The sequence below is a fragment of the Chroicocephalus ridibundus genome, chromosome 2 (genome assembly GCF_963924245.1).
Source record: "Chroicocephalus ridibundus chromosome 2, bChrRid1.1, whole genome shotgun sequence".
Lineage (NCBI taxonomy): Eukaryota > Metazoa > Chordata > Aves > Charadriiformes > Laridae > Chroicocephalus > Chroicocephalus ridibundus.
In genome coordinates, this window is record NC_086285.1 from 106,942,555 (window position 1) to 106,954,868 (window position 12,314).

The 12,314-nt window shown below is 35.2% G+C and overlaps 1 protein-coding gene across 4 annotated transcripts in view; it reads left to right on the top strand.

Moving 5' to 3' along the window:
* The window catches only part of NETO1 (neuropilin and tolloid like 1), a 73,264-nt gene extending 63,193 nt beyond the window's left edge, over positions 1 to 10,071 (top strand). For 2 of the 4 annotated variants that reach the window (XM_063326434.1, XM_063326433.1), the window contains 4 exons: positions 2,074 to 2,187; positions 4,464 to 5,022; positions 6,191 to 6,265; positions 7,489 to 10,070. In XM_063326434.1, the coding sequence (XP_063182504.1) occupies positions 2,074 to 2,187; positions 4,464 to 5,022; positions 6,191 to 6,251 (734 nt within the window). In that variant the 3' untranslated portion in view covers positions 6,252 to 6,265; positions 7,489 to 10,070. Of the gene's footprint in view, positions 1 to 2,073; positions 2,188 to 4,463; positions 5,023 to 6,176; positions 6,266 to 7,488 lie in introns of all 4 variants that reach the window. The other 2 variants (XR_010069991.1, XM_063326435.1) reach the window with 2 other exon arrangements.
* The last annotated feature ends 2,243 nt before the right edge of the window (positions 10,072 to 12,314 follow it).

Below are 12,314 nucleotides of genomic sequence, written 5' to 3' on the forward strand. Positions count from 1 at the left end.
CCCCTGCTCAGACACAGCACTCTGTCCTCACCACTTCACTTCTAAGGCTTTTCATGTTACTCTGCATGTCTTTTGGTGTCTCTGTGGTTGTTTTTTTTTTTCTCCTTTATTGCTTTATTAGTATAAATTTTCCTAATTCTGCATTATTTATTTTTTCTTCCTGGTTTCCGTATTACACCCTTCTCTATTTGTCATTTGGGTCATCTTTTCTTGGGCACTTCCTACTCACTGCCATGCATTTTGAATGGGTGGCCACTTAGGACTTCTTAGGTTTCCCTTTCATGAATTTTCCCCTTCTCTGTTTCTTTTTGTGTTTAAAGCAGGCAGTGAAAATCTTTCTGTGTCTTGGAAAGAACCAGTCCCCAAAGATCCTTGCCTTTCCCAGAAACACGGATTGCAGCTAGAGTATGGAAGGTTGATGGTACCTCTGGTGGGTCCTCTGTGTGATCTGTCACAGTATCCTCCAGGCTCAGCCCTCACTGTCCCCAAATGACAGCAACAGATAAGGACTGTCCCAAAACAGCCTCCCTTGATAATATGCACGTGTGCTGTTCTGTTCTTTCTGTCCAGTTTAAAGAAAAATCCTTCCTGTAACAAACTTAGCACCTGAACAGGGTCAATGCAGCTTAGGAGGTAGTATACCAGATTTTTCCAAAAATTGAACAGTGGGCAGAACCAGTCTGCTGCACTGGCTAAGAGATACAATATACATATACTGTTATATCTGAGTGGATGTTTGTGTATTTGGGGGCGTGTACAAGTTTTGGTGGCATATACTATTTATTTAACAGGCCATAACTGCTCTGAAGAAGCCATTACAGTCAGTTATGTGTATCTGAACTTAAGCATTTATTGAAAAGTGCTTTTCTTGATATGGTATATGGAGTCACTGAGTTCTACAATACAAATCCTTTGTAGTGTCCTTAGTTAACAAACCACTGAAGCAGTCATCTGCTCTCAGCTAGTCTCTGTGCTATGCATATAAGTTGTCATAGGAACTGCTTTTAAAGTTGCAGAGGAGAAAAATTACCATGAAGCAACAAATTCTAAGCATCAATAATATGAGCATCAGCTCCTTTCTGATTAGATATGGGTCTTAGGTTATTTTTTAATTTTCCCTTAAAATAATTATAATAATGCTTTTGGGTTTTTTGAAATAAAAAAAATCCATAAACAGTTAATTTTTAGTGACTTAACACTGATAAAGTTTGTAGCTCTTTTTCTAAATCAAGGAAGGTCTTCTGGTTTGGTTTTAATGAAAGAAATATAAGGAGTAATTTATATTTACTATTTTATATAATTTTGGAGTAGTTTCTCTACATTCCCAACCCCAAGGATCTCCCAGGACTTAAGTAGCACAGTTTAGCAGTGTGTACACTTCCTTCTGGTGGCTTCCAAGCTGCTTCTTTTCTTTCAGTAATGCTTCATCCTGCAGCATTAATCTGCATGATTCTCCTAGACCATGGTCATCAGGGACACTGAAGACTGTTGCTTTTTTTAATCTTCACACTTGTGATCAAAGGCGTACTTTTTTACTGTAGCCTTTCTTATGAACAATAGGGTTTTAAAATAATTTTGTTTTCTCTGTGTATAAATGTTCAGGCACCATTGATACGGGCACTAAAGTACATATCTTCTTTCAGTCACAGAAGTTTTCTTATAAAACTGGAGTTTCAGCAACAATCTTTGAAACAAATTATTTCCCATACCTGGAATACAGTTAACCTTTTTCAGAGCAGCCTATAGGGTGCTGTGTTTTGAATCTGTGGCTAAAACTGTTGATAACATATCAATGACCCCCCACCAACGTTTGGGGGGGCCAACTCACGTAAGAGTCAGACTATGGGAAAGTCCATCCATCTTAGAGAGAACTGAAAATCTGTTGCCATAGAATAATAAACAGGTGTGACTTGAGTGATCTCAATGCTGCATGTCAAATATTAAATATGTTTGAGGAACCTGTGTTGTATAGCTTTCTCCTATTACAGACTACATGATCACTCCTAGATGTGTTTGCTGTGGAGACCTGAGTGATTTGCTACTTAATATCAGCTTTTTCTCTCTTGTTTTTAGCCCCTTGTGAAGCCAACACATTCTTTTGCCACAGTAATATGTGTATTAATAATACATTGGTCTGCAATGGACTCCAGAACTGTGTGTATCCTTGGGATGAAAATCACTGCAAAGGTAAGGTGTAGAATTGGAAATGTCAAGTCATTTAGACTGCACGGAATACAGCATATTACCCTTAGTTTCTTGTTAAGTACATGCCAGATGGGTCAAAGCTCAGGAAGAATAATTCAGGGAGAGTACACATCAAGCAATAGACAAAAGAAAAGCTGTAAAAATACCAATGGATTTTACTTTCAGTGTTTGCATTTGTTTTGCTTGGTGTTGATTGGTGTTGGTTATGTCCTTCTGGCTGGTTATGGCCTTCTGGCAGGCTTTCTGAGCACTTGGTCTCTGTTTCCCATACAATCTAAAATGTAATTAAAAGTAATATTTTGGTTCCTTTGTCATAGTTACCTTTGTAGTTGAGTAACATATGGGTAGCAGGTGTCTTTTAGCTGCATGCCATGCTCATAATAGCCCAGGTGGGCTAAAAAGACAAGGTGAAGTGGAATTAACACTGTGAGAAAGCAACCAAATCTACCAATAATCAAGTGAAATTGAAGAGCAAGGAACAAGCACAGGAAATCAGGCATAATGTCTATTTCATAGGTAGGGACTGATGTTCCCAACCAGGTGGTGACAATCGTTTCTAAATATTGCTCTGTGTTTCTGGGAAAAAAAATAAAATAGCGTCTGTGTTGTCTTCAGAGAAAAGAGTTTAACTAACTTACACTGCAGGCTAGGGAGACAGTTTTCTTCCCTCCCCCCTCCCGCAACTGCAGATTTGTTCCTGGAAACATGGGATATGCCAAATTTAGGAACCAATCAAGTAAAAAAATCAGAATGAGATGGATTAGCAGTCAGCTCATAAGTCTGCTGAAGCCTGTAAAATCCTGACAAGCAGTGCAATAGGGTAAAACACAAATGAAAACATACTTCAAAAGAACACAGCAAAACTGTGGCATGGAATAATATTCTTCAAAGAAACTAAACATACAATTGGGAAATAATTATCTGTTCTCTACTTGTTCAGCACAGAGGAAAACAGAAAACCTTCTCCACTCTTTAATTTCCAGAATGATTTCCGTCTTTCATTTGCCAAGTATCTTTTTATGGGTTTATTTATCCTCTCTTGTTTTCCTGACTAGAAAAAGGAGGTTTGCTGATTCCAGCAAAAAAGTTGTTTGCTGTTGTGTTTCCCCGGAGCCTGTGTCAATCAGTTAGAGAACCCCCAGGTGAATCTACAAGAGTAGGCAATGGGGAGTACTGAAAAGTTCATTTTTGGTATCGAGGAGATTATGAAGAGATGGACATTGTTGTTTTGGTGCCAATAACTTTCATTCCAAAGGCTTTTTATTAAGTTGTTTGATATGTTTTAGGTTGCCAGGAGAAGTTACACTAAACTGGGTGTTGAAACTTAATCACAATTGTCGAGTCTTGCTATGCCTGTGACAGACTGATGCGAATGCTTTCAGCTTGGATTTCTACAAGGCTCAGTCACCGTCTCATGTGTCTGCAGCCATCTGAAAGCAAATCACAGAGAAACATACACAACAGTAGGGTGAAACTATTTTTCCTTTTTACTATTTTACTGCATATTTTCTGTTTTTCTCCATTCACAATGCTGAATTTGCTGGCTGACTTCCTAGAGGCCCCTGATTAAAGGATAGTAGGTAGGATCAGGTTTTGGACTTTTATGGGTGTTTAGGAAAGTTGTGGTAATTAATAGGTCAGGGAAAAAAGAAATAACTTGCACTTTTTTTTTTTCCCTTTCTGAAACCTCAATTTGAATAACTTTTCTATTTTCTCCTGTTTGTAATTTTCATTGGTACTGTCAACAGTCCCAGTCAGCTCACAAATATTAGGACTTCACTAAAGTTCCCAATGCAAAGAATTTCTTTTTAAAACCTGAAAGTCTTGCCCTTTCATTGGTCCTAATGTCCTAGTTGCATATATTTACTGGAAGAGACAGAAAATAATGAAGAGAACATCTGTAACAGTCTTGGGGGCTTTAGCAGGCAAATGGAGTTCAGAGGTGACACTAAAGCCATCTGCTTGTTACGGTGGTTGCTTTTTATAAAAAATGTAAATAATCCTTTCATCTTATTAAGCTTGTAATATATGCTGAATAAATCACTTTCCAAACGAATAGGCACACAGAGGACTTGTGTGTTGTTTATTTGGCTTTCACGAATACCTGATTTCTTTGTTTTTATTTTTCGTCAGTGAGATTGATTAAGTGAACTCAGACGCAGACTAGGTTCAGCTTTGCAGTAATCTGTGAACCCATCATCATTTGTTCTTGAACTGCAATTAATGCTGTGCTTTTTTTTTTTTCTCCTGTCACACAGAAAAAAGAAAAGCTAACCTATTGGACCAACTTACCAATACCAGTGGGACTATAATTGGGGTGACTTCTTGCATTGTGATCATCCTCATTGTTATCTCTGTTATAGTACAGATCAAGCAGCCTCGTAAAAAATTTGTCCAAAGGAAAACAGACTTTGATCAAACAGTGTTCCAGGAGGTGTTTGAGCCTCCTCATTATGAGTTATGCACCCTCAGAGGGACAGGGACTACAGCTGACCTTGCTGATGTTGCAGATGACTTTGAAAATTATCATAAACTGCGGAGATCATCTTCAAAATGCATTCATGACCATCACTGTGGATCACAAGTGTCTAGCATTAAGGGCAGCCGTAGTAACCTCAGCACAAGAGATGCTTCTGTCTTGACAGAAATACAACCCCAGCCTGTAAAACCACTCATTCAGCCCATGAACAGGAGAAATATCCTTGTCATGAAGCATAGCTACTCACAAGATGCTGCAGATGCGTGTGAGATAGACGAAATTGAAGAGGTACCAACCACAAGTCACAGGCTGTCCAGACATGATAAAGCTGTTCAGCGGTCAGTATCAATAGATTTTTGATGAAGACTATTGTGTAAGGACTTGATTGCCCAACCATATTCACTCTTTATTCAGTAAAGACATATTTTCTTTCTTCTTTATTTATTGTTTAAATTTCTGTTTCCTGATAGCACATACCATTATATTATCTCTCTCTTCCTGTCTCTCTTTTTTCTCATCTCTGCTTCTGTTTCCTGAAGGATTCTGTATCTCAGTTTTACCTTTCTACTTTATATCTTTCTTTTTCTTTTACTATTTTACACATACCCACATGCATACACACAGAGGTCAACAGAGAACAGGTACAATTTTTAAAAACCAAAGAAGATTTTGTATGAATCTAGTTTTTGAAAGAGCCACATGCATGTGGTTTCCTTGTAACTGAGGTGGCCTTGAGTATTATCCACTGTTGGACTAGCATCTCTAAATCAATACATCAATAAATAAAAAATACATGTGTCCACTTTGATGCATGGCACAATAATGAGAAACATAATCCTGGGGTAAGAAAACCCATTTCCTCATGAAACATTATCTTTTATATAATGAATGACAGTATTTGCAGAACTTTACTGTATCTGTTCCATTATTAACCACAGTATCTTGGATTGTCATATTAACATATATATATATTTTTATTAGAATATGAGACAGCATAGTGAATAGAGAATACTTGCATATTTACATACAAGAATGTAGTTAAGAGGAATCTTTCTAATTAATAAAAAAGTAAAGTCAAGCATGATATTTTTAATAAAAGAGCTATTTCTACTGTATATTGCACTTTGAATGACTGTAAATATGAATGATTAAAAGTTTACAAGTAAAAGAAAAAGAAAATCAGAAACATTTATGAACCATTTATTTGAAAAACTACCCACAGAAACTTTTTATATATATTTGTGTTTTCTCTTGCATGCATTATTTATACACCTCTTGTGACTGTTTACATGCCCTCCATATTTTCTTTGCACGTTAAGGCATTTCTGTCTCTTAAAAAAAATAAGTTATTTGATTATTTTAATCTAATTGCATGCCAATGTAAATTACTTCATGAATATTGATCAGATTATCATGGCATACTGTTTATTAAGTATCTATATGCATATATTTCTTTTTTTCTATGCAAACATTATTATTTTGAATGAAATAGCCATAACATTCCAGGTTCTGCCTCATTGGGTCTCTAAGCAAACATGAGTCTGAGTACAACACAACTAGGGTCTAAGAGACAGACTGGAGGTAAGTAAATATACCTATACAACAATTGAACCATCTATTGCTTTCCATTTTATTTGTTACATTGCTAAAATGCATGTTAGTTCTCAAGTTATATGTCACCTTGTATGGAGAGAGACAGGTTTGAATACTGAGAAAAATTAAATACAGATGACCACTTTATCTTTGTAAACTCAGCAAAATCTAATAATTCCTTATTATTGACACCAATATAATCATCCCCTAGCTAAATATAATTTTCATTCCAAACACATCAAAAAGACAGATGCTTTGCATGGCTCTGCTGTTTCACTTATTTTTTTATTTATGAAAATAAAATTTAGAGTCCCAGCATGTGAAATAATATGTAAAATTTGGCAATCTAACCCAAGTCAGGAAGAGGTGGAACTATCTGTTTTCTGTTCGTTTTATTCTTTCAGCCTTGTGAAGTGTTGAGGGAAGGGTATGTGGTAGTACTGATAAATTTGGAGATTCTGTAGCACTAATGTTAATGTTTGCAAATTAAACTTCCTTTTTTGAGTCTTTTCCTAGGCTTTTAATTTTGTATAATTTGTTACCATCATTCTCAATAAACATAATCTCAGATGTTTATAATGAAATTATAGATAGCTGTTAGTCTGACAATTTATGTATGTCTATGTGTATATATATAAACATAGACATGTATATACATGTTTATATGTATATATATGTATACAGCAATTTTACTGGGCAAGAATCCATTAATGCTTTTTTGCTTCTAGGTAGTTTAGGTAAATATTTGTCTGTATTTTTCCTCATAGAGAGAATATATTTTAACTTTGGTTTGCTTTCAGACAACTATTCATGCAGTCATGCAAACGCTGAACAGAAAAACCTATAGTGAATCATTTCAGCTGAAAGAGAAAGTGGACATGTTTCTAATTTCATTTCATTGCCTTTATCCAAACCTAAGAAGTACAGGCACATCTTACTTCCTTAACAAGATATTCCCATTGCACAATAATGTTTCTTTTGTAATTTGCTAGCCACCAAGTGCTCCTTAGTTTTTAAATACATTTGGAGATTTGCTGCAAACTTGAAGAAGAAATTAGCTCCTAACTGAGACAGTCTTTTTTTTTTTTTTTAATCTTAGTTTTATTTCAGTTGATATGTTTTATGTCTGTTATTTACTTGTATGTTGTGTGATATGTGGAAGAAGATTTACATTGAACTTTTGTTATATGTACGTTGTTTTCATTATATAGACTGCTTGAGAATAGTGCGCTCCTGGGTGATTTTGAACATGCTACAATGAAATGTGAAACTATCGTCCTTGGAAACACCAGCTAGAGGTTTTATGGACTCTCTGACCAGCTATTCTCATATCATGACAAAATTCAGCAAACAGTGTTGAGTAAAATTACTAGAAGGCAATAAGACTTTGGTTATTATGCTTATTGGTCATTTCTCTTTTTCTTTTTCTCTCCTCTTTTTGTTGCAAGTTAAATTCCCAATTTCAGGAACAGTTTATTGAAATCAGGTATTTAGCCATTCATAATCACTTCAATAGAAATGTCTGTTGGATAAGCATCTAGCAATATGACTGAATTTGACATTGAGAAAATAATCTGCATGTATGTTACTGAATATTTGAGTTGGAAAAAATCCCTTTATTAGATACATTGTAAAAAGCATGCATTCACAATTATTGCTGTTACTGTTCCATTTCTGTGTCATATGCTTGCTACTTGTAACTTTTTATATAAAGATACATAAAACAATGTATAATAATTTCTTACCTTGAGTTTAATGGCAATGTTTTCTTTTACCAAATTTTCAAATCTTGTGTAATTCGGGAGATTAAACTCAAAATGTAGCTTCTAGGAACTTGAAACCCAGATACATCAGAGAATCAGCTGTCTCTCGTCCCTCACTTATTGAAAAGCAAAACACATTAATATCTCAAGATTTAAATGTATTCATAATACATAAAGTTGATCACTTAATTTCAGTTAAAAGGTTTGTGATAACCTTTATGTTCAATTCTGAACTCTTACCTAATTTATTTCCAGGATAAGTATTAGGAAGTTTGCTTCAGTGTAGCAGGTTTTTATCAGTTATACAAATGTTATGGTTGGGATCCAATTTTAGAGATACAGGTATAAACCACTTCCTTATGCAAGATAAAATGATATTCATAATTCAAGATATAAGCATTAGTAACCAACACCAAAATCAGACCTGGTAGGTTAAGTTATTAAGGAATTACTGTAGATTGGAAAGCCACAATTATGGAAAGTTGAAACCGCCCTCATTTAAGAACTCAGTAACCATGTGTAAAATTATAGTTTTGTTATCTATTTAAAGTATTATGTTCCAAATTCTGTTTCAAAACAAATCCCAGTTCCTTCTTAAATATATCGTGTCATTTGTGGTCATTAGGTTTTTCTGTATAAAAAAAATTTGCTAGTTTTATTGAAAAAGCTGGAAGAATTCCATGGATATTCCCAAAGTATAGATGTCAAAAGAGAAAACCTGAAAGACTGACATAAAAAATAAACTGATCTGTATAAGCTATTTAAATATATAATACATAATTTACATAATTAAAAATACAGGAAATCTGTTTTCTACAAAGCAATTTCTACAAATATGATTTAGGAATCACATGAGAAGAAGGAGGGTTTCAGATATTTTGCCTCCCTTTTTGTACGCTATATTTGCAATGTATTTTACATAGTTTGATTTTACCTTGATTAATTTGTTTGTTATCATATATTAGCTGCGAAAAGTCATCTTTCCTCCTCTACAGTCATTGAGAGTCATTGAGTCATCTCTCAGTAACATGGATTTTTAGCATGCACTGATAGTTCATTTCCAGCTCAGTATCTCTTTCCAAGTTCATATACCTTATCACTCTTTTTTTCCTTAATCTTTCTAAGTAAGTCCTATCTCATAATCCTTGCTTAAGTATATTTTGTTAAGATATTTGCCTCATCTGTGCTTAAAATTGATGCATATACATGCATCCATTATAAAATCAAGGAAGAATGAAATACTTGCTGAAAGAATGCATATACATGCACACACATCTATCTATATTTATAAACATTTGCTGATGGAGATAGTGTATAAACAAATATATAAGGAGAAATCTAAATATGAGAATTTAGCCTTGAATTAATTATATTGGTCACCTAGAAAAATGCTGAAGCCTTGAATTTCGAAGTTACTATATATTTAAGTGCCTAAATCCCACTGAAACATAGAGTTGGTCTAATCCCTCCTAGACATGCACACAATGAAATCAATTTTATGATTTTTCCAGTGAAGCAAGTGTTGACTGAGGCAACTGAATTGGAGAAGACATGGGCATTAATAATTATGTTGCATGCACATCCTTGCTTTCTGAAAAAAAAACCCAACTTGTTTGCATCAGGGAAAATGAGTAAGAAACATAAAAACCTGTGTAAATAGAGCAGGTCAAGCAAAGTGAAAATGGTAATGCTTACTTGATCTTGGAAACTTCTTCAGAAACATGTTGTCTAATAACTAGGTATACCCTTAAACAAAAATACCATTGTAAGTGACAAAATATGTGTATATTGAGGGAACAAGGTCACATTATAAAATTATCTATTAAAAAAGCCTAAACAACAATAAATTCAAACCCAAAGTAAACATTATAATTTAAATATTTAATTTTAAGTAATTATATTCTGTATATAGTCAGTGTAAATAATACCCTAGTCCTCTATACTGCAAACAGTAAAGATAACTTTTGTTTGGTATCACACAATAGTAGGATATATTAATGTAATCTATAAAACTCAAAATAATAAAATAAAAGGGGTTGTTGCTGAAAATAAACAGTTTGCCTTTCCTATGAGTATTTTTTATTATTATGAAGCCACCTTTTTAAAATCAGAAGACAGTTCAAGCAAGCTAGTTCAAACAGACAAGCTAGTTCGAGCAACTTCAAGTTCATGCAAGTTCAATTAGCTATGAAGCGAATGCTCAAAACTGGTATTTCACCACATACAATAAGTGAAATTTAACCTATTCTGTTACATCTTTTCCATTTTACAGAAAGAAAGTTTGGCTTGCTAAATTACCAGCTGATCTGATAGTGTTAGCTTCATGCATTTTGTATCATGTTTGCCTTAAGCTAAATTAAGATTGGTAGTTACTAGATGATTTTGGTTTGGTTGGTGCAATGTGTGTGATGTATAGCCATGTTGACAGTATGCTTATTTCTTTTAAAGATGAGTTTTTGTTATCACAGTGCATTGCCACATTGTTCATAGTTTCACTTTTTTTTTTTATCTCCCATGGATGTAGTGTTATGTATATGCTTTTCTTTTTAGATGACAGTGGGAACAACCACTCCCAAACATTTTTCTCTGATCCAGGAAGTACGGCCTTTTCAGATTATGAAGTCTTCTCTGCAGTATCTTTTAAAAATCTCTAGGAAGTCCATTTTGTAAACTATTACAGCGTAAACCCTTTCTATCTTCCTGATTCTAAAAACAGCTTCAAGAAAAAAAAGAAAAAAGGCTCTGAGAAATGTTACTACCTTATCCTTCTATTTTTGTCCATTTTTATGCTGGAGATATTCTCTTGAACCTAGCAATGATGTAACCAATGAAAGTGAAAGTAGCAAGGTTTCCTGCTCAAAAGAAATTGCTAGCACCCAAAAAAAAAAGGCAGACAAAGAAAACAAACAGAGAAATGTATGCTAATTAGAAGAAGAGTATGAAGGATTGTTGCTCACAGCCATTCACAAATTTACAGACATATTTAGGACAGACAAATTCCTTAGACACCAAATAAAAATGTACTGTACATACGCAACTTGAAAAGACAGCTGTAATATTTGTGCTTTATAGAACACTGTCCTACAAAAAAGAAGTTGGCCTTTTGTGTTTTCTTGTCTTCTACTTTATGTGCAATCTCCCTGCTACCACAAATATATTCCAGCTGAGGAAGCACAGCTGAAGAGCTAAGTGATACAAAGGATGAAAACTGTACCATTCAAAACTCTTTTTAACACAGAAGTCCGTATCTGATCTGGAAGTTTCTTATCCCTTTACTCCAGACTCAATATTTGATGGGAAGTCCTGGACTCATGGCTCCACTGTTCTTCCTCATCATTACCTTAACATCATCTCTCTTTACTCTTCGATGATCATTTTACATATTTATCATTGCTGCCTTTCATTTCTGTCTACAGCGAGTTCAGCTCTGTTCCCTTGTCTCCTCCAAATTCACTGTAAATGCTGAAATCCTATCAGCTTATGGACCTTGTGTTACCCTTGCATCCACCTGGCTCTTCCCCATCTATCACTTCAGAGCCATCTTAACCTTACCTTGGCTATAAACAGCAAAACAAAAACATGTCATCACAGTATGTCTTAATTATCTTTAACTTATGCAGCACAACAAATGCTATGAAGATGCATTGACTGGAGTGTGGGCTTATTGGGGATACTGGAGTTGTATTTTAATGACTGTGCATCTATGTTGTCTGGGCCATCTACCTGTGGGTTGGCATGCCTGCTCCTGCTACAGTCACCTCAATGTGCCACAAAGAGAAACTTACCTCCACCCCTTTTCTATTCCCAGTGATGCCTGCAGCATTGTCAAACCAAGTTTTGTTTCAAGCACTTCTATGTGTTTTTCTATACTGTATTTGTATTAGTATGTCACTCCACACAACATAAACCCCTGTGCTAGCCTCCCTCACATGCCTATTAAAACACATTTGAGCTGCATAGCCTGGCAAACACCTGCCAGTGGCGTGGCAGAGCTATCATCAGCAAGGTAAGAACATCACCTACCAGGAGAAGCAGAAGTTGCTGCTTCCCTCCGTTTTCTTTCCCAGGAAAAGGAGTCATGCTGATCCTCAATCTCCCAACAAGGTCTATGGGAAAAAAGGGAAGCTGCTATCCCCTTCAAGCAACAAACCATAACTAGGAGTAGAGAGACAATCTAAGCAGCCCATGATAAAACTCAGAAAGAACAAGATTGCTCAGATTTTATTACTGAAGTAACAGGCCTGACCAACACCCTGCAGCAGCATTGCATCTCT